This window comes from Ptychodera flava, chromosome 1 (assembly GCF_041260155.1).
Source record: "Ptychodera flava strain L36383 chromosome 1, AS_Pfla_20210202, whole genome shotgun sequence".
Lineage (NCBI taxonomy): Eukaryota > Metazoa > Hemichordata > Enteropneusta > Ptychoderidae > Ptychodera > Ptychodera flava.
This window is the reverse complement of record NC_091928.1, coordinates 57794105-57818637: the sequence shown is the minus strand read 5'-3', so window position 1 is coordinate 57818637 and position 24533 is coordinate 57794105. Positions and strand designations below refer to the sequence as shown.

The window sequence follows — 24533 nt, the reverse complement described above, 5'->3', positions numbered from 1 at the left end:
TTAGGGATATATATCTGATTTGACACGATCAAAATTGACCAAACTTGCTACATGTATTGAAGATACTATGATACAATATTATTGAAAGTCATTTAGCATTTTCTCTTCAGACAATTCCTAATTTGCATATTTAATGAACTTTGCTAATTAGGGATATATATCTGAATTGACTTGACCAAAGTTGACAAAATTTGCTACATGTATTTGAGATGTTATAATACAACATTATTGAAAATCATAAAGCATTTTTACTTCAGCTAATTCCTAATTTACATATTTGATGAACTTTGCTAATTAGGGATGTATATCTGAATTGACTGGACCAAACTTTATGAAACTTGCTATATACATTAAAGACACTATGATACAACATTATTGAAAGTCATTTAACAGTTTTACTTCAGCCAATTCAGAATTTGCATATTTAATGAATTTTCCTAATTAGGGATATATATCTGAATTAACTTGATTGTAGTGGTTGAAACTTGCTGTATACATCAAAGATACTGTGATATAACATTATTGAAAGTCAAAAGACATATTTTTACTTCAGCCAATTCCTAATTTGCATATTAAATGAATTTTCATAATTTGAGATATTTATCTGCATTGACTTGATGAAACTTGCTATGTACATTAAAGACAGTCATTAAGCATTTTCTCTTCAGCCAATTCCTAATTTGCATATTTAATGAACTTTCCTAATTAGGGATATATATCTGAATCGACTTGACCAAAGTTTACAAAACTTGCTACTTTTATTGCATATACCATCATACAACATTATTGAAAATCATTAAGCATTTTTACTTAGCCAATTCCTAATTTACATATTTAATGAACTTTGCTTATTAGGGATATATACCGAGATTTACTTGATCAAAGTTGGCAAAACATGCTATGTACATTGATGATTATACCAGGTTAAAACAATATCGAAAGTCATTTCACATTTTCTTGTCAGCTAATTTATAATTTGCATATCTAATGAGCTTTCACAGCTCGGCATATATGGCTTGAAGGACTTGGCCAATGGTAATTACACTTGCTATATAAAGTGGAGATACAATGACAGCAGTCAAAGAACTTTAATATATTTATTTCAGCTTATTACATATTTGTATACTTCATGACCTAATCGGCAGTGATTATTGTTCATTATGTTGATCATAATACTTTCAATGAAGTTGTAAACATGTGGCAAAGGTTCAATTTTACACAACTGCAATATATAATGAAACACGTGAGCATTTTCAGTTCATATCTGGCATTTTTGTGTAAATATTTGATGCTTGTTTCTCTAGTGCCAAATTTTGCATTGTGATCCCGGATTTTTATTCTTGTGAATGAAAGGGAATGGTTTTAAGTTTCTGATCTTTTAAGAGAGTCTGAGTAGATTTTTACTTCAACTTTTTTGAGTGAAAAAGAAATTTAAAACATGTGTTTTTGAGTAAAACAACCGTATGCACACTGTTTTGGAAAAAGTAACAAATTTTCTGTCCGAACTCTTTGGTGTTTACTCTTTTGTGTAATATCTGATAAAAAAAGTATGGTACCACATGTAAGGTGTGTGACCTCTTCTTTGATGTGAAAATGCAGATTGAAAATACATGTCAATAAACCTGAGTCGCTACTTTAAGTCTGTCAAGTTTGAGGTGCATACTATATAGTTAACCATAAACAGTTATTAAAAATATCACATACGGTCACATGCATGTAACTCAAAATGAAGATTGACACTGGTATTGTAATGATATTTTTGTGTTGCCGTATTGCTTCTGCAGATGATGGAGGGACCGTGCTTCTACCAGTCCAAAATGACTGGTGAATTATTTGACTTGTATGTTTATTAGAATGGTAGTTGAAACAAAAGGCAAACACAGTAATAGTGATTTCATTGAGCTAATTCATGAGAAACTCTGCCTGAAGATGCTACTGGAGATAGAAAATATTAACATGATCACAATGCTAGGTACCATTATTTGTCCTGCAAGGATTATTCTCAGGGGGGTCAAGATGTCATTTGACAAGTGTGAAATATTGGCATAATGGCATGCTACATCAACCTTTCACAACAAAAGATAACAGATATCAGACTGCCATGACCAATTTTCTCATGATCATTATAAAAAGCCAATTTTCATGTACCTACATGCTGACTTTCTGTGCGAGCACACAGTAATGGTAGATCTGAGTTCATTTGTATCACTGTGATGTGACACAATGTGTAACATCTGAGTTCATTTGTATCACTGTGATGTGACACAATGTGTAATATCTGACTCTGTGATGTGACACAATTTGTAACATCTTAGTTGATTTGTGTCACTGTGATGTGACACAATTTGTAATATCTTAGTTGATTTGTATCACTGTGATGTGACACAATTTGTAATATCTTAGTTGATTTGTGTCACTGTGATGTGACACAATGTGTAATATCTTAGTTGATTTGTATCACTGTGATGTGACACAATGTGTAACATCTGAGTTGATTTGTATCACTGTGATGTGACACAATGTGTAATATCTGAGTTCATTTGTATCACTGTGATGTGACACGATGTGTAATAGTTCTTTTACCGGTTCCATGATGCAGTGCGCGGCAGCTACATGTAGGTATACAAAGCGTACGTTACGCATATAACTTTTTAGCCGTAGGGTACACGCAGGGTACGTTAATCATAGAACTCTATGGCAGATTACACCCTGACCTATATTTTCGTCGCTGATGGTTAGATTATACACAGGGCATTATTTGGTATTGCAAATTTGTGTCATTCTTTTATAAAAATCTGTTGTACAAAAATCAGAAAATTCAGAAATCTTCAATGGAAAACTATTTCAGCCAATCAGAGACTAGGAGATAGAACTATTTCAGCCAATCAAAGACTGGTATGATAAAACTATTTTAGCCTATCAGAGACTAGTGTGATAGAACTATTTTAGCCAATCAGAGACCAGGATCATAAAACTATTTCAACCAATCAGGGACTTAGATCAGAAAATGCTCTCAGCCAATCAAAGATGTTTATTCAGGTACAGTGCAAGTTGTACCAAACAGTGATATGACAAAAACCATCCCAGTGTGATTGCAGTCAACAGCATCTCTCAGTAACAATTATTATAAGGCCTTTGCAAGATTAGTATTCCTATCAGTACTGTGGTAGTATTATAGTTTTTTACCTTGTATACCATATCTTACATTCTTTGTAAAGTGCGTAATTTGAATCTGCATTGCATATTTTAATTTTACCTGTGGATTTAGTAGATCTCCCTGAACCCTTTGGCATAAATTTTACATCAGATTAGTGGAGGCAGTGCAATCAGGTGAACTCCTCAGACAGGTTACTTAAGAATCAATTAATCCTCTTATTATCAATCCGTTACAAATTTTGCTATCACAATGTACACATGCATGTTTACCCTAAGAGGTGTGTTTGCTGTCCTGTGTGAATTCTTTTCCAATCAATAGTTTTGTCCGGTGTGATCTCTACATGGTATATTGTCCATTGAAGTGTAGGATTAGACACATGAAGACAGTTAGCATTCTTTCAAGAAATACATGTCTACACCGTCCATTGGGGAGTGTTATGTATGGCAGCTATGGCAGCCAAGTCTTTAGCTTGAAGGCTGTCAGTGTCTTTCAAAAGGTCTTGTACATAGATTGAGACAGTGAAGTGTATTGGACACATTTAATAAATGACATGTACCATATAATTTCCTCAAGGGAAAGTCTGCATTGATGTTGTGCATAGCGAATGCTTCACCCTTTCATCACGTCTGTTTTAGTATAGCCCAATTGTTTTGATTGATGCTGTTGGACTGTTACACTGGGAATTAGGTGTGGAAGAGTTGATACATTGATGAATGCCCACATAAGTTGAATTATCCCTGTTGTTTTGGTCTATCCTCATTGTTTACTCACTGTGCTACAGTTTGATTTCTATACAGGGTACTAGATGTAGAGGGCTTGATATCAGTCGGTTTTCAATACAGGGTAGTAGATGTGGAGGGCTTGATATCATTTTGGTTGCAGCTGTTCAGTATCAGATTAAAGATATTTTTATAGTAATCTATGAGAAAACCATCTGTTTGTACATTACAGCAGCAGATACATCTCCAAATATAGACCCACAGTAATATTACTCTGTGGAAATGCTCTTTATCAAGGTTTCAAATGATATTTATTGCAGCAGTGCTGTGATTTTACAAGATATTTCCATTAAGAATGTAGATAATACTGTAAAATAGACATATCTGATTTTAAAAGATGTGATTTAAATAATACAGAATGGAGATTTCTTTGCAGCATAGGTAGACAGAGTTATGCAGTGTAATAATGATTAATGTTGAAATGCATTGCATATACTATCAGATACTGCTTATCTTATCAAATCATATCTAATGTATCTTTATTTCAATATTTTGAATTCCATCATTGTAGATACTAATGATACTCAAATATGCACATGGCAAACAAACCCTGTCCAAGTTGAACATTGACCCCCCCCACCCCTCCTTAAAACATAAATATTGAAGTGCAAGAATCCCCTGATGGAATAATGATTGAACTTGAAGTTCCCTCAAACTTGATAAATTGTACGTTGTAGGAAGTGTATGGTTAAAACTGTAGATAGGTTTTTTAAGAACAATAACATCAACATAAAATGTGAGCAGTGATTGATTACATCCATGATTGATTGACATCCATGATTGATTGACATCCATGATTGATTGACATCCATGATTGATTGACATCCATGATTGATTGACATCCATGATTGATTGACATCCATGATTGATTGACATCCATGATTGATTGACATCCGTGATTTATTGACATCCATGATTGATTAACATCCATGATTGATTGACATCCATGATTGATTGACATCCATGATTGATTAACATCCATGATTGATTGACATCCATGATCCATGATTGATTGACATCCATGATTGATTGACATCCATGATTGATTGACATCCATGATTGATTGACATCCATGATTGATTAACATCCATGATTGATTACATCCATGATTGATTGACATCCATGATCCATGATTGATTGACATCCATGATTGATTGACATCCGTGATTGATTAACATCCATGATTGATTAACATCCATGATTGATTGACATCCGTGATTGATTAACATCCATGATCCAATATTGATTGACATCCATGATTGATTAACATCCATGATTGATTGACATCCATGATTGATTGACATCCATGATTGACATCCATTAACATCCATGATTGATTAACGTCCATGATTGATTGACATCCATGATTGATTGACATCCATGATTGATTAACATCCATGATTGATTGACATCCATGATTGATTGACATCCATGATTGATTGACATCCATGATTGATTGACATCCATGATTGATTAACATCCATGATTGATTAACATCCATGATTGATTAACATCCATGATTGATTGACATCCATGATTGATTAACATCCATGATTGATTGACATCCATGATTGATTGACATCCATGATTGATTGACATCCATGATTGATTGACATCCATGATTGATTGACACCTATGTACACAGATACCATAGTCACTGAATAATGATAGTATTTAGTCAGTGCAAATTTACACACAATACTCATAAAAACACCCTGCCGTCAAAGGCAGTAAGTTTTGTTTATAATGTGTGTTGTAATAATTAATGGACCCAATGTACAGTATGTTATATTCTGTGCATGCCGTATGCTGGCATAGCATTATTTTCCTCATTGATATGGACTTCTACAAAAAGATACAATTATTCTACATACATTGTATCCAAGACATTGCTGTGCATTTAATTATTCATTATTGTATTATAGCTTTGTCAATACCAGTGAATTTTGTGACGTCATTCCCTCAGATTATTACTGATAATGTATCCCATCATCCAATATTGTGGCCCAAGATGTTTTCTATATCTATAAATTTCTTGTCATCACTAAAACTATAAAATAATAATATTATTGGTAAGTTTTTGGTAAAAAGATTTTATATTCAACTATAACAAGACACCAGATTATTTGGTGTTTTTTTTATTGATGCACATTACATGGACCAATATGTGAATACTTCAATATTTTTGTAACTTGCAGATATTTCTAATATCAAAATAAGAATGGCCTTTCAAAAACACTTACAAATACAAATATGAGATTAACATACTGTACATGTACAATTAGTAGGGTATGTATAGTAAGTGGGGTTGAATTATTTTACGTGCGCAGATTTAGAAAATTTCTCAGAACTGGAAAAAGTGATCAATGATAGACTGTGTACATGTAAGCAATTTTTGTATTCTACGATGCAAACAAAACCACTGATCATTTGTACAGCTATTTCAATTGAGAAATATGGTGTGTAAATCATCAACAAATATTCTATCTGTTATTGCATTCTCATTGCATTGTCATTGTACTTCTAAGTTCTTGGTATCAATGAAAACAAAATTGAAATGTCACCAGCATTTCAGTTGAAATTATTCTTCTTTTCAAAATGTATTAGATTGACTTGGTATTCCGGATAAAATTCAAACAAAGTCAAAATTTCTCTTATGAGTCCATCATGGAATATTTATTGCAATATCAGTAACGGATTAAAATTAATACATTGAGGGATGTTCACAAATTTAAGTTAATGTGGCACACCTGCCAAATTTCAAAAATGTGTAGAAACAACTTCAAAACACAAGATTGTTCATTGGTTGCCAAATATAAAAATGTTTGGTAATGACATCATAACACAAACACTATGACTGGATTGTTGATAGGCTGGCATTGACTCCTAGATCGTGTAGGGTTATAAGCCATTTCATTTCATACTGTCTATACACTTATGATTATCTAATGTCTATGTCTATTAAAATGTCATTGTACTTCCAATTGAAATTTGCATCCTATCCTGTACTCCTGATCAAAATCATGAATTTTTCAGTGTACTTTTACCCAAAATAGAAATGATATAAAATAGAAAGTATTGAATTATTTATGCCATTACATGATACATGTATTTACATCCTGAAGTTGTGTAATAGTTTCTATTTCCCGGTTTATTTCATGAACAGTGGACTGACTCTGAAGATATTGAATAATTCAGTTTTCCATCTTTTTTGTTTAATTTTTATATCCAAAGTATAAACAGCAGAGCAGTAATGTAGCATAACAACATTATACATAGTTTGTTTTGAAAAACCATAAATCAAAGTTTAAAGAGATTTGCTTGGGTTTTAGTCAAATATTCCATTCTATAGTCAGCGGTTTTGTAATTTACAGAGCCAGCTAGGGTTATATTAGACACAGTGGCACATCTGCTTTCAGCTTTGTTATTCTGATAGATAGACAAGAAGATTGAGTTGACACACATCTACTTCATCTAAGTTACACCTTTATAAGATTTCATTAGATTTAATCAACGCGCTGTCAGTGAAAGTCACCCAGTATCTCCCGGACATACAATACACAGGCCATGTAATGGCTTCCCTGTGATAACATTGGTTTCACAAATATTCAGTTTCATTCTGTCAACATTTTAAAAAGATTATTTTGAAAACAAAAATTCTATTTTGAGTCCTGTACTCTGTGGGACACATGGTTTGAATTTCTCTGCTATCCTGTTGATAAAGTGGCACCTGTATTAGGGACTCCCGTAGTCAAAATATCTCTCAATAGGAAACAAATCTGATCAATTTTACAGGATCCATGAAAATAATCATGCATTATCTTCTGTGTGGTAACTTGGATCATGGATTCTTCAAAATATACAATATGTGACAAAATGTTACCTGTCTATTTAGAAAAACTCAAAGCACTGACTCTTGACATGCCATAGTAAAACAAGCAATGTTCTGGTGCCATATGACAGTAATATGTAATCTCATTGATATTATGACAGGTCAACTCTTTTGTAAGTGCTCATTTCAATTATAATCACAGATAATATATCTTTGCTGGATATTGACAACTTGTCAATTATGTTGACTGTCTAGTAATTGTAAATGCTGTAATGACAGTTAGGATTACAACTGACCTCAGTCTGTTTGTGTTTAGTAATTCATTAACTAAATACTTATGAGCAAGGTGTGAAGTGATTGTAACAACAATGAAAGCTTGACTAAAAGACCACTTCATTGGAATGGATCCTCTGATTGGTCAGCTACAAATCCAAATGTTTGTACATTCCATGGTACTTCACTTACAAATGCTGGCTGTATGCCCTGGCAAAAGTCTAAATTTAGAATGATTGAAGCACGGTGTGGAGGGACCCGGTGATTGAAGTATGTGAACCAATTGATTCAGAATAAACCATCAATATTTACTCCGTAATCCATTGATACCAAAACTAATTCATCAATCATAAATTTTATGAATTGCATAACACTTTACCTGATAAATTTATCATATACTGGTAGAAGCACATTGTACCTTATATTGCACAGGTATGAACCCTTTGACTGCTGTAATTTTTCTCACCAAAACTTTAGTGCAATATTCTACCAATTTTTATGAACTTTTCTGTAAGTTTTTTTCATAATTTAGCTAATTTTTTTGATCAAAATGTTGGCAAAAATTAAAATATAATTGACTAGCACTCAAATGGTTAAGCCTGCTTAAATGTAGCATAACCTCATTGTAATGGTATACCAGACCATGCTGTTGGCAGCCTTGATTTAATTAACTATTGATATTCAGATCGAGAGCCAATATTACAAAGAAGAAACATTACACATGATATGATAGATGTGTACCACTTGGTCATTTTGAATTCAAACATTTATAATTTGATTCATATTATGATTTGATAGGATCAGGTGGTGAAATAAGAATTGTGTTTTTAAAGATATGTCTCCAAAGGACAAAATAAAGTAGTCTAGTCTAGAAATTTTCCTTGGCTTCAATGAACGGTACATACAGCACAATGTACCGGTACATCAATCCAAGGAGAGGTTCTAGATTAGAGTAGACATTCTACCAGGTATAGTATACTGTGTAGATGTGGATATACTGCTGTAGTCCATAGAGTTGATGTTGAAATAGTATTGTATTGCTGGTTCCTGTTAACCCTTTGAGTGCTGTAATTTTTCCAACCAAACTTTTAGTGCAGCATTTTACCGTTTTTTTATGAATTTTTCTGTAATTTTTGGATAACTTTAGACCAAATGGATATCACTTTCGTTGGCCACAGCTTCTTATCAAAATTTTGGCAAAAATCTAAAAAAAAATATAACTGGGGTGTATTTTATTGAGACTGGCACTCTAAGGGTTAATATGAGTCATACACAGTATGTGAGTACATTTGAGACTATTGTTACATTTAACATTCAGAAAGCATGCCAGTGCTGTCTAGGTGTCTTCCCACATCATGTCTGCCTTGACTGACGATTCAATATAGATGGAATCTATTGATCAGACAATATGGAAGTGTGAAATGACCTGGATATTATGAAACAATGGAAGACGTGTGAAAGTCCATGATGATTTCCATATTTTATGGGTCAAAGCTTGTGATATGTAAATGATATCAAAATGGATGAGTCATTCTATTGCTGTTGTACAGATGGCATCATTACAAATCATATTTCACTGTTATGATATATTTATTTTAAGTTGTTAGAATATTTCGGCATATTTCAAATGTATGCAGATGAACTTTTTGGACATATTGTTATCATGGATGACCAATACAAGGACAAGATCACAAATGGCCATTTTCATCAGTCATCTCACAATTATGAATTTTCCAAACGTAACTCATGGTCTGTTTCTGAATGTCTCAATTTGTTGGACTGTGTTTTAATCAGGTGTCTGAGTACTCTCCAAGGATATTAAGACGTGATACTTTTTCTAACCACCTATCAATTCTGTGTCTTGCCTTCAAGCAATTTATAAATGCTGAGGAAACCAAGTTATTCATGTTTAAATTTCCATCAGATGAGTAATTTCTCTTGACTAGTTTAGTAGACTGAATGAATGCATAGTACAGGTGTATTGTGTTGTCATGATACTACAGAAAACTACTGGTACTGAAATGTTACTTCTAAATACCGTACAAGATTGGACAGTGTATTTATAACCCAGTAGTTGTATTTTTTTTGCATTTATTTCCATAGGAGGGTTTGAAATCCAATGCAACGTATAAAGAAATTCTAACTGAATTACAGTATGATCCCCTGATGTTTCTGAAACATTTGTGATGAATGATTTATAACTGAGATTTTAACAAGTAGATAATATTCTATATGGCTTCTGCAATTACTTTGAAAAATCAAGTGAGTCCATCCTGAAGGATTAAAATAGTGACATTTTCAAAGACAATAATATTGCTGAATGATAGGAGTCAAAAACATCTTTCCTATGATTGGATGGAATTTTTGGGATAAGCAAAATGCAATATGATACAAGGCTTTACGCCTGTATGACTTGAGAGACCTTTCTTTGAATTTAGAAAATTATGTACAATATTACCATTAACCTGGTGCATGATGTAATGACAGACCAGTAGCACTGATGTAGAACTGACTCAAGGTGATATTAGTAAGTTCATAAATTGGTTCAAAGAGTTCAGAATACTTAAAAGCTACCATGGCACACCGATGTGATAGAAGGTATTTCAATTTTCATGGGGATGGAGCCACTACACGGTAGCAAATTTTCAATATGCATATCAAACTCATGGATTAGTGTTGTAATTTGTAAATCTTGTAAATATAAATCTTATCCAATAACTAAATTGGTATTATTATTCATCACAAATGATGTACAACTCACCAGATGAGGTAATTCATAAATTTTCAACGTAAAATATTTCCATATATTAACTTTAAATAGTTCACAATGAACGATTATCATAACCTTTGACCTCCATTATCTTAACCCTTTGAACTGCTTGCCTCAGTCTACAGATCCACCAAGCCTATTATACGGTATAAAAATGGAAATGTACCAGCCCAGGAAATAAACCATTACGTTTATGTACGCATTCAGTTTACATCAATGGTCAATCTTTTATTTAGTACAAGCATATCAGTAACAGAATGTACGTCATGACAACGGTTGTGCCTAGAAGTTCAAAGTACAATTGTATTGGGTATCAAGTCTGTGTGCTCTATCAGCAAAACAAACCTCCACAGACACAGTTGAATAGATTTCAGGTCATTACTGCTGAACCAATTCACCTGGTGATAATGTACTGCAGATAGATGGACAGTTGATGTCAGGAGGGAATGTTGAAACTCAAAGATGACACAAAATATCTGAAGAGTGATATTGTTAAAGACTTTCTCTGCCTTGCAGCTTTTACTAGCAATTAATAACATGTTATTATCAGTTTGAAACTGAGAGAAGGATGAATTCAAATAAAATGTAAGTTTACTCTGGGTACTTATTCCTACAAATATTGTAAAAAATCTGACATTTCCTTATTTTGACAATGTCATTTTGAGAAGGCACACCTCTTGGAGATCTGTTAGCACTATATACCCAAATATTTCCTTTCTGTCTTAGTACAATAATACTTACACCTTAAGGCTAATAATACGTGACATTACAGCTATGTCATAAATATACAAAAGTAAACAGAGTTGTGCCAAATTTTCTTCACAGTGCATAAATAATGAGTACAACTATTATTTTTGGAGTGAATTGCAGTCAGTCTGGTAAAGTCTCTGTTTTGTCAGTTTTGCAAATGTTTCAAGATGATAGTGTCTTGATTAGTGTTGTAATCCAGATATTTTAACCCAATTTCACGGTTATACTGTATAGTTATGAATATTCATATCAGCTTGGACTGTGCTATAGAGTTGTATGTGACTGACACTACGGTACAACAATGCATTACTCACTAATTCAAGGAACTACAGACACTGGATCACAAAGCTACTACTTGATAGTGCAAAGGAACACCACCTTGTAATATCATAATCATAGCAATATTTTCAGTACAGGATAACACTGCTCAGTAATACTATAGCAGTGCCAATAGATGGTGACTTAGTGTCATGAATTGGAGAATTTCAATGAGTCTCCAGGGAAGTGATTGGAGGCTGATTAGTGGATTAAATATTAATGTAGATATATAATAACATAATCCCAGAGTCTGAACTTGTCAATATGAATTATTGAATTGAAAATTCAAATGGATGATGACAAACTGTTAATTTAATAAGAGTAGCGATTACGTCACTCATCTGAATGTTGAAAAAAGATGAAGTGTCTTTTCATTTGTTTACTAAGAGTTATCTATGAGATTTGGGTCTTGTAATTAGTAATGTTTACATGTCAAGCCCAACTCAAAATGCAATGGTTTATTTGCAAGGCTGAAATGGTGTAATTGATATCTTTATAGTCTGAATTTAAGATTTGTCGGCAGAATTACCGGTATATTTAGACAATATACAAAGAAATTACAGCAGTAGGAGAGCAGACTGAATTGAAATGTTAAGAAATATTTATTTATTTGTTTGTTTGTTTATTTATTTATTTGTTTGTTTATTTGTTTTTTTGCTTTTGTCTTATTTATCTGCTGAACCAATAAAATCAACATGGTAGAAAGTCCCAAGAGGAGATGTAAAGCCTATTGTAATCTAGCATTCCGTAAATATTAAAGTAGAGAGAAAAAAAGAATTATCAAAGTGTTTAGAATAACTTGTGTTGTCAAATGGTTTGCATAAAAATAACTTAATAAATAAGTAAATAAATAAATGAGAAACCAGAAATAAGTTCATATTCAAAGAAAATTGTGAATTATTGGTGTAATGATACAAATGAAAACCTTTTCTTATCGAGACAGATATTGAAATTTGAAATGATGGTTGTCTGCCAAGATATAATGAGATTGATTGTAATTTGAAAAAGTAACAGGTTTTATGGTTTAGGGTCGGGAGTTTATTAAAGAGAAAACTACGATATTCCATTTGTCAACATGTTTAATTCACCATAATATAATTATTTCCCGAGGGCAGATTGAAATCGTTGAGGGTGAGGTAAAACTCTAGGGAACTCTAATCTTTTATCAGACATGACTTTTAATTTTGGACAAAACCAGAATTGAAAAACAAACAAAAAAACAAAATGAAACAATTATACACAAAAGGTACCAGTGCTACACAACGCAAACTTCAATGTGTCAATTAAGTCAATCAACTTTGAATTGTTTTACATTGAATTGACAATGATGTTAAAAAATCACCTATCCTATGACCTCATAGCAGTACCGGTACAGTAGAGCAAACACAGGAATGGTTTAAGGGTGTTTACCTCACAACCAATCTTAGTTTATGAGGACATATATAATAGGTCATACAGATTCTGTACCTTAATGGTCGTTGACCCTGCAATGCGTAGTACGCAATACAGTGTCCTGCCAATGTTATCACAGCACTACAAAAAAATAGAGATATTACACACATACACACACACTCCAGATATTCTTACTGGCAGTTGATGGTTTGACATTTATGAATTGTGAGTTTATAGGAAAATAGACTAGAGTAAGTAATCTTTATGTAATGATTGCCTTCGTCACTCACATATACCGGTATTTATAGCATGAATAAACACAGCCAAGTCTTGTCCATCTGCAAATTGAGTGTACTTAAAATATCATTGATGTCATCACTTTCAATGATTGGAATTGCTGTGTATCTTTACCCTTTGGAAGAAGGTACTTAATCATAGCATTGCCACAACAAACACTGTTATGGCGTGGGTTTCCTTAGAATCAAGTTGTGCTGATTGCCTTCAAATTGAGTTCAGTTCTTTTGTTACCAAATGGTCTCATTTGTCTCTCTGACATCTCAAAACACATGACAAAGTAATTTGGATACTTCAGGCATGAATGTTCATACTGAGACTGTTGTTGGTAATGTACAGATAATGTATGCAATCAAAACTTGTGGAAAATAGTTTGATTTGCAAATTCATCAAAACCATATAGTATTACTTTCATAGTCATTCTGGTTTATTTTGAACTGAACCCCTCCAAGGAAGATACTTTGAAAAGATTTAACAGATTCAAATATCTTCATCACAGTGATCATTATTATCATTTATTACATGCCTCGTATATCGAATGTTGCATACTCCATAGGATTCAATCAATGGTAACTCGTCGATGATGTCGCGGGCCGCATAGTCATCACTGGACTGAAAGTGAACCGGAACTATTTTCAACTTGAAAACTTTTCGATGTAAAAGCCTTGAAATTTCATGTTTTGCACAGAAAATCCGCTTTTTTGGAAAATTTCGCATAAAAATATTGATATACCACATAACAGTAGTTTAAATATCAATGCGCCATTCGATGATGAAAATCATTCTATTTTAACTGTTTTTCGTCTAGAATGAAAATAAAGCATTTGACTATAATTTGCCAATAAACGTAAATATTTTTGTGCAAACTGAGTAAGAGAGGCATGTAATAAAAACATTATAGCCCAAACATGGGACTATGTACCCTCGGGGCAGGAGACCATTTGCCCTCCTTACGTCGGGCAAATGGTCACCTACCCTCGGGCACATAAACCCACGTTTGGGCTATAATATATACCGGTATAATATCATCACCATCACAATTGCATCTTCACTTTCATCATCAACATTAATCATTTGACAATTCATGCTTTCAACGCCAAAACAAGGACATTACTCCTGAGTTCGAGTATTTTTATCATTTCTCTTTTGGATAGGTCAATTTTTGTCTTCTAAACTTTCTTTAATACATGCAGGCACTAGGAAATTGAATTTTTTTTCTACTCATCATCTCTCAGACGTGCACGGGACATTGAACAGCTTGAAAAACTTCATATTGATGAACGGATGGTACTTTCTACTGAAGCATACCGTTGAAATGAAGCACACTGTGCACTATTGTATGAACATGCAGCGACATATTGTGTATAATAAATCACCCAGAGAATATTTTCTCAGTTGGTCCACTGATGAAATATGGAGTTGTAGTGACAGGTCACGGTAGATGCCGAGATGAGTTTTGAGAATTGTGAATACTCTATTCAGTACATTTGTCAATATGATGGATTTTACAGACTTTATCAAAGTTTGGTCACATGGTTTAAAAGCATAGGTCCTAGTCAAAAGCTTTCGTAAGACAGAAATTATGTCTTCTTTGACGTTGTAGGGATTGATTTGGTATGCCTTTAAGAAGTCATGTTGATAACAGGAACTCAGAGAAAATTGACAGGTGATACTGCCTTGAACAAAAAATGCTGATGTAATTAATTTTGGAAGAGTTTGATGAAGTGTACCGTCACATATGTCCTGAAAATTTAGCATCAGTAATAGTCACCAATTACTTATAAAACACATCTTATTACCATTAAGGTTAAGTTGGTGGTGGCATACACTGAACTGCCTATTTGTCAAAACAAATATGGTATTTAGATTGCTGCTTCAGAATAACAGTTATTGTAAACTAGATCACTATAAATCTTTTTTGTAATCTAACTTATCAATAAAATGCATTCTTCATCATGAAGCTAAAATGTTGCATCTGTTGTCCATATATAATATAATATCTCCAAGATATGGTACTGTCCCTCCAATTATGATACATTGCAACAACTGCTACATTTGATACAGACATGTCCTGACTGAGCAATTGAAACATACCGTACATGATGTATCTATGGAATGGTGCTGTACTGTAGAAGCAACGGTACCATTCCTGTTGTTCCATGGCATGACTTCTGGTATCTGGTAACTACTGTAGATGTCTAAATAGAATGATCAAGGAACTCTGGTAACATTTAGCATACAAACCTCAATCCAAAATCCTATGTTGTACTTGGTTACTTTGCGCAGGGAAAATTAATGTCATAGTTTAATATCTCTATTGGTTTCCCTTGCCAGACAATCAGACTTTTGAATGGAAGGTATCAATCTCTTTAATCTGTTGTAGTACCTTGATTTAAAATCATAGCATCTAATATAGCACTATGCAGAGTAAAAAACCCTCACATAGAATGTTTATTGAAATCTTTAAAAAATTGCATCAAAATTTCTGAAAACAGTCAATAAAATTTTTATAGACTTCTGTAGGAATTCTACTGAACTTTACAGAAGTTAACGGGATTATCAAGATAACTTAGCTCTACTGGTTTTTGTGTACCGTACAACCAACACATTTGATAAGCACCGGTATAGGCCCTAACTTTCACTTCTGACTGAATTTAAGCAACTATTTTCTAAAAGTATCAGACTTGTACCGGTATCTTTAAGTCTAATTATCATGCAATCAGAGTAGATGTAACAAACCATACATTAAAATAGATACAGGAGCCAAGTTTGTGTCAAAATAAAATGTTGTGTCCATGGTGATCAAAATAACAATTTCAAACATCAATAAATATTTGTGAGGAACAGGCTCCCTAGACAGACCATGTGCAAGTTTACATTTTTAGCAGAAATATCGTTTCTATGACTTCCAAACCATCAGTGTGCTCAGACAGGGGAGGTCACTATTGTCATGTCTATTCCCTTGGTAATGTCGGAAGCTTGACAACCAGGAATTTTGCTAATTGATTCCCTGTCAGCTGTAACTTACAGATCTTTTGTGTATCCAACAGATGACGTACAAACTAGAAGTCTTCTGGGATTGATATTTGGGGGAGAGGATCATGATGACGTAGAATGTTCTCAGCTGGGGGTATAGATAGGAGTTACACCCCCTGGCCCATACGTTTGATTAAGGATATGCCGTGAAATCCTTTACGGTGTGACCACTATGCACTGTACCCAGTCTGACATACACTCTGAAGGTCAAGTTAGCAATCTCCAGATATTTCATCATACAGGTATCGATACAACTAAATGAACACCTTTCAATCCAGCCCTAATTCCCTGTAGATAGCTCCAATATCACCATTGATAACCATTTTGATGAAAGGTTGAGAACTTAGCTTGCTTGCTCAGGCATTCTCAAAGTCTCAAAGTTGTAGCAAGTGAAATTACCTCTCCCCCCCCCCCCCCTCCCCCCCCCCCAATCTTCCCGATGAATCCCATACAGGATCTTCTAAAGCTTGGCAACCAAGCTGTGCAGAGTGCCATACTTGAAGTGGTGCTGCTATGGCTTTACCTGAATAAAAAAAGACAAGCTGATCCACTCATCAATTTGCTTCACTTTATTTCTTGAATCAGTCTCCAGAATATTACACTTTCCACTGCATGTGTACCAGTACCTGTAGGTGTGTACCAAGGACTAAACTGTAGTCACTATCAACAAATATAGATTGAAAGAAATTTCATCGTGGGGTCTCTTTATTGTTTTTGTTGAACCATGTGTTGTCATGGTGAGTTAGCATCAAGGTCAAGATAATGATGAGATCCTATTAGTGACAGGATGTGTTTGATGCTTATTTTGGCAACATGCAAATTGAAATTTACGTATCACAGTTTTGTTCTACCATGGTAACCTGTAATTTTTGAACCAAAATTAGCCACAAGGCAAACCAGCAAGTAATAGGAGTCCCCATAGTCTCTTTTTGGCTAAACGTTAGAGCCACAAATAGCCTGTGTGTTTATCCTTGTCTAGTTACTGTTTTCATTCCCAAGAATTAACAATTATACCTTATAAACTGCCATGTACATGAAGAGTACAGAGATCTGTGTGTTTGTACATTGTAAGTTGGAACATACCGTAGATACTAGTGTGAGACACTCCCCCACAGCTGAAATAATACAAAACCAGATGTGAACTGAATGTGCTCACATGTTTTACAACAGGTTCATTAATAGTAGTACGCTTCACAGAACAATCAGATATCTCTCAGATCATTGTATGTAGCAGGTTTCATCAACTTTCCCACAGTACTCTCAGAGTTAAATCACTAATTACAAAACTTTATTTCATATGCAAATGATCTGTTTATCAACTTGACATTGCTCAATGCTTCATGGGACAATTACGGTAGATATCTATCAGATCAACATATGTAGCACGTTTCATGAAATTTAATGCTGTAACTTTAGAGTCATATACCTTATTACAAAGTTCATTAAATATGTAAATGAATCCTTAATTAACTTCACACTACTAAATGCTTTACACCACAGTTAGATATCTTTCGGATCAGTATCTGCAGCAGATTTCATCAAATTTGGTGAAGTTATTTTGGAGTTATATCACAGACGACCCATAAAGTATTACTGAGATTTTCACACTGTTTTCTCTATCATTTTCTCTCCTTTCTTCATTCTCTGACTGATCGGAATAAATAAAATAAGTGATTTATATAACCTAACCTAGCCTCTGTGACTCTTTATTTATTTTACACTCCATTACAAGGACGTATATCTCTCATACACACATGCTGTAATTAATTAGTCAGCACAACTAATTATGCTAATCCGTGGACTTATCAGAGGTTGGTCAACATCAGAAAGATAGTGATGTTAATGAAAAAGGAGTAACCATTCCTATCTTTCGCGATGTTGACCAACCCGTAAAATCCCTGATGAGTCTGCATATCTGTCCCCGAGGCAGAATTCTACCATAAATGCATACAAAACTTACAAACTTGGACAGTTTATGTACTTGAGAGCAGTACTTTACTATATGGATAACAACATCAGGGTTTTAAGTTGTACAGGATAAGTGATATGTTGCACACCATGCTGCTGATGTGATCATAAACATGTTTTTGCTTTCATCTGCATGAATGTACAAGGTGGCCAATTGCTAATTACTCATGTGAGGTAGTTCAATTCAATCTGGGAGACACTGTGAGATGGTACATCTGCTTTCAGGCATAAACAAAGAAATTTACCACATGTGGTGATGTACCTGGTAGCTACATATACTGCAAGTGAGCAATAATTATCTACTTTCAGTCAATTTGAGGACATTGACAAGTTTTCATTCACCATTTCTTTGTTAAATTGGTACACTGTGTATGTTTTAGGAAAATTACCAGTCTCTCATGAGCTGTGTTGTTTTTATGGACAAGCCTTGAAATCATTGATATGTGTCAATCCATGGACATATTCACCAGTATTTTACAGCAGAGCTCTCCCGTGGATAATTGCTGTCAATAGTTATGCCCATGAATGGTTCCAAATTTAGCAAAACGTCAAACCTGTGCAAGGAGTTGTCAACAATCCTGTCATGAAGTAATGCCACTTGCTTTTCTGTGAGTGTGATGCAGCAGTGATGAGAGGCAAAAACTGATGCTGCAGTGATGAGGCAAAAACTGATGCTGCAGTGATGTGAGGCAAAACCTGATGCAGCAGTGATGAGAGATAAAAACTGATGCTGCAGTGATGAGAGGCAAAAACTGATGTAGCAGTGATGAGAGGCAAAAACTGATGAAGAAAAATTTAGATTTTACCGATTAATTTTCTCACAGAAAATACTTTGTTTTTCTGTTGCACCGATTGTTGTCATAGAGATTTTCAATTTTGATAAAGACGTAATTCCCCTTTCCATCCATGATGACAGTTTAGTCCTTCTGTGCTTTTCCTTCATTTTGTCAAGGTTTCCAGGGAAAGATTTGTCATTGTGTGTAGTCACTCGGGATGGAATTAAGCCAGGGACACCGTTCCCATTTAGGGATAAGTGAATGTAGAGTGTACTAAAGCCAATCCTTTGTTGTCTTTCATTTCAGTGTGCAATGTCTCCTGAGAGGTTATATAGATAAGGCCATTCTTGTGATGTTATCATCTTCAACAAAATGACCCACTGTCCCCATTAACTTATTTCTTCCTTTCAATGTCCTCATTATTTCTTCATTGATTTGATGTTTTGTATTCCATTTCTTTGCAAGAGACCTTAAAGTAACCATCACTTGCAAGGGGCCCTCCATAATGACGCAGATTACTGTTTGAAATGATCAGTGTGTGGAACCATTAAACATCAAAACAAGAAATAGCTTTTCATTACTGTGGATGATTATTTGGATGTGTACCAATATGTATGTACCGGTATTTATCTCAATATCTACCGGTATGTAACAATACTTAGAATTGAAATTCAAAATGCTATCATAATGGTAACCATTTGCTACAGCAAAAATCAAATTTTGGGGTTTTTTACAAAACTTAGTCATAAAAGTACTGGTACTCAATACAGGTTTCAAAATTATTTCACACAATAATTGTATTGTATTTGTCTAGGGCAGTACCCTGTAAAGTTTACTCAGATTGCCCAATCATGTTTCCTGGACTCCATTGTGTTTCAGTGCATTTGTATTGGGGGGACTACAGAAATAGTACACTAGGGTTGCCAACTTGGTTGAAGTCCAGACTTTCAATGGACAAAATCACATGCACAAACATCCATTATAAATACCAGTATGCATATTTTGATACAGGTTTGTACAGGTATTATTTTAAATAGACATGTTTTTGTTTGTACTGCCTTCATCTGATTTCTTGAGTGTAGCGAGTCCATGGAACTCACTGCACACCGCTTCATATTTCTGAGTGTAATGAGCAGCCAAACACTTTGCAAGATTTGTCTAGTTACATCTGTAGGACACATTTTACCACAAGGTTTTTCCAATTTTTTAACGCTAAAACTTATCACATACCGGTGCATCGTCTTATTTTAATTACAGGACTGGTCAAACTTGGTGTACACTGTGTCACTGGTAGAAAAGTTGCAATTAAAATTGTGAACAGGGATAAACTTAGTGAATCTGTCTTAATGAAGGTGAGTGTTTTCAACCTGAAAAGCGGCAGTGGATAATTAAAGCATGCCCACTGTAAATGCAACTAATTGCATTTGGTCTTAATACCCCTCCTCCCCCCCCCCCTCCCTTCCTAAACAAAAGTTTGGAAGCACGAAAATCCAACCCAGCCTCATTCTGTATCCAGCGTACCGTACATGTACCTACCAGTACAATCAGAGATTGCGTCACAGTATGGATCTCGCATTGCTCCCACCACCCCCAACATACCCTCCTCTAAAATCAATCTCTGTCCAGCGCCAACTCAACAATGATGCAACCAATAGAATGAAATGAATTGAAACAGTGTATCTAAAATGACTGTTACATTACTTTACACGTGCACTGAACCACATGTATGTCAAAAGAATGGTGTAGCACCGGTGCATAAAAACGTGTACCGTACTGTAGTGTGATTTTTTACACGGTATTTGAAATACAGCCAAACCAACTTCCCCTAAATATGGAAGTTGCGTTTCTCGTGAGCGTTTTAATTATCCACTGCCTCTTAAGATCAAAAATGTCTGATGTTGCATACTGGTACATATTGGTACATTTTCATGGAATGTAGAAAACCATTGGCACCTTGAGTTCATGGAAAAGAACTTAATCAGTCAATGATGTAATGCTGCCTCCATTTGTGTACCTCGGATGCCCAGAGGGGTACCATCTTTAGATGGAACAGCTGTCATCACAGGAGAAACAAACAGAGATATAGTTTTATGCTTGGACATCTGATATTAAGCACGACTATGTTGTACCAATATGTTACCTTTCAAATTTTCTTTTCTAACCGAAGAGAATTTCATCATTAAGGGAGAGACTGACATCTTGCAATTGTTTACAGCTGATGTACTGTAACTGATATTTATTAGTACCGTACAGTGTGTGGGCTGCAAAGCAGACACTGTATGATGTTGCAGTGATAAGAAAGTGATTTCTAGAGCTCCACAAGCCATCATCTTATCCTCTGTGGTTGTAGCACAGTGTCCAGGGCATGTGTGTCTATCCAGCAAATAATGTACTGATTTACTCTTCTTTGCTGCTGACAGGTTGAAAGGGAAATAGCCATTATGAAATTGATTGAACATCCACATGTACTAGGATTGTATGATGTTTATGAAAATAGAAAATATTTGTGAGTATATTTTTCACAAAATTCATCACACACACAACTATTGATGTCAACACATATTGAAATATATATTGATTATATTATGATGTTTATGTTTATATAAAAAGAGAAAATATTTGTGATAATATTTTCTTACCAACAGTTTGTTTTTGCACGTACACAAACTGATATGGTGTGTAAAAAGAGAAAACATTTATGATAATATGTTCATAACAGTTGTTTTTGTACGTACACACTTGTACCGGTATAGTGTATATTGATACAATTATGATGTTTATGAAACAAAATAAATTTGTGAATCTATTTGTTTTCACCAATTTCATCAGGTTTTTACCTAATGATACATTATTCTACACATTCACTTCAATGGACTAAACCTGGGATTCAAATAGACTATGATACCAACAAAACCACATTGTGCAAATGTAGCAAGAAATAAAGATATTTCCTTTACATGTTGGCACAGATGGGTTGGTTTGTACCATGGTCCATTCAGATTCCTTGTTTAGCATTCTCTTTAATGTACTGAGTCAGTTGAACACCCTGCATCAATTTTATTTTGGAATAGAGTACAGTTATTGAGTGTTTAATCTTAGTATTTGTCTGTTGTGGCATACCTTGGTACAGTACCATATCTTTCAGTTGATAAAATAACTTTTTCATGGATGAATCTTTGTGAATCTGCTTCACTAGGAAATGATGTATTTTGCAAATTGAGATGATGACTGACCGACTTTTTCACCACTATTAATTTGTTTTGCACTATCGTGCTTTATCAAAGGAATGCCAATTATTTGGTAATTCACAAAATACAGTCATGCATGACATGTTAGACACATTATAGCCAAGTCGATACACTGTGGACGGAGTCAATTTCCATATATGAGCATATTTTGCACTCAGCCCTGCAATTTTCACATTTGTCTGAAAATGAAATTTTGTTAGATTTTTGTGAAATAATTGACACTTTCTCGAGAAAGCTGCATCACATTGTGTACTGGTATGCAGGAGACAGATGGGCACTACAACTGACCCTCAATTTGCTAGGGTAATTATTTGCATACTGAATCATGGAAGTTGCAAATGATTTTCCGCACTGAAGGAAAGTACAGCTGTACCAGCTCTCAGAAAATATCATTTTTCCAACAGTCTTAAGAATTTCTGCTCGCAGTGCATTTTCATTACCATGGTAACAATCATACTTCTTTTCAGATATCTTATATTAGAACACGTCTCCGGAGGAGAACTTTTTGATTACTTAGTGAAAAAAGGTAGACTCACTCCAAAGGAAGCCAGAAAATTCTTCAGACAGATCATATCAGCGATAGACTTCTGTCACAAACATTCTATATGGTATGTAGCAGTATTCTCTCTTTTTTGACATTGGATGCTATGTGTACTTTGAAAGTGCACTGTCTCTGAATGCTTGTCATATATGTACTGGTACTGTACATGTACACACTCAATGACAGACTGTCATTTATTGAACACTGTGACTATCATTAACAGACTGTCAAGGTACGTGTGCACAGTCACTGACAGACATTGGTAAATATTTATTATTCAGTCACTGATAAACATACATTGCAACCTTTTCTGATCTAGGCATTGATTTTTCCTCTTTGTCTTCATCAGTACTGGTACACCGGTAGATGATATATAGTGTGGACATTCACCAATCAGATTCTTATCCTATCCCATTCCCTATCCTACACCCTATCTCTATCCCACACCACACCCAATTCCTTATCCTATCCCATTCTCTATCCTACGCCCTATCTCTATCCCACATCACACGCAATATCCTATCCCATTCCCTATCCTATTCCTTATCTCTATCCCACACCACATGTACACCCTATTCCTTATCCCTATCCCATACACTATTCCTATCCCAGACCCTGTCCCAAACCATGTCTATCCCTATCCAACACCCTATCCCTACCTCACACTGTATATCTATCCCTAACCCTCTATCTGTCCAACACCACATCTATCCCACACTGTAAACCTAACTGCTGGTAGAGTAACTGAATGGTTTGATAGTGCAACAATAAATTCATTTTTTAAGCCTCAACATACACATGAAGCACTGAAAGTTTGCTAACTACCATATTACATCATCAACATTATGATACAAAGAGTTACAGTAGTTCTGCCAGTATATACAGTAGTCAACCGGATATCAAATTTTGTACAGGAAACGAACCACATTTCCTCATTGATCACGTTACAGTCAATACCAGAGAGATATATTTGTCAAAGACACAAACAATCTTATTGATAAGTTGGAAGTTAGGGGTGTCACGATGAAAATTTCTCACAAAATGCATGTTTTCAATTTTTAATACCAAGTATTGATTTGTTAAAGTTCACTGCGTTGGTGTCTTGTAGAATGCCTGGCGGCTTAGAGACTCCAATACATGAGGATTTTCATCTGTACATGGTCACAGTAGTGCATTAATTGCCCTATTCCAAACAGCACACTAAAGCAGAATGCACCATGGGGGTAGATATTCGGACTCTCAATTTTTTATGTTCTTTTTCTGGTCTACAGGGGTGGTGGGGGTGGGGGCTCATTTTGCCAGAAACTTTTGAAGAAAGGAAAGATTTCACCATCTTAGTTTTGTGAAAATCAAATAATCACTTTTTCTCAATTGAGTTAGGACAGAGATAGCAACCACT

The 24533-nt window shown here is 34.6% G+C and overlaps 1 protein-coding gene across 1 annotated transcript in view; it reads left to right on the top strand.

Annotated features, from left to right (window-relative positions):
- The window catches only part of LOC139145930 (serine/threonine-protein kinase BRSK2-like), an 83360-nt gene that overhangs the window by 37814 nt on the left and 21013 nt on the right, over positions 1–24533 (top strand). The window contains exons 2-4 of the mRNA XM_070717378.1: positions 20603–20697; positions 21766–21851; positions 23061–23201. Of these exons, the coding sequence (XP_070573479.1) occupies positions 20603–20697; positions 21766–21851; positions 23061–23201 (322 nt within the window). The remainder of the gene's footprint in view (positions 1–20602; positions 20698–21765; positions 21852–23060; positions 23202–24533) is intronic.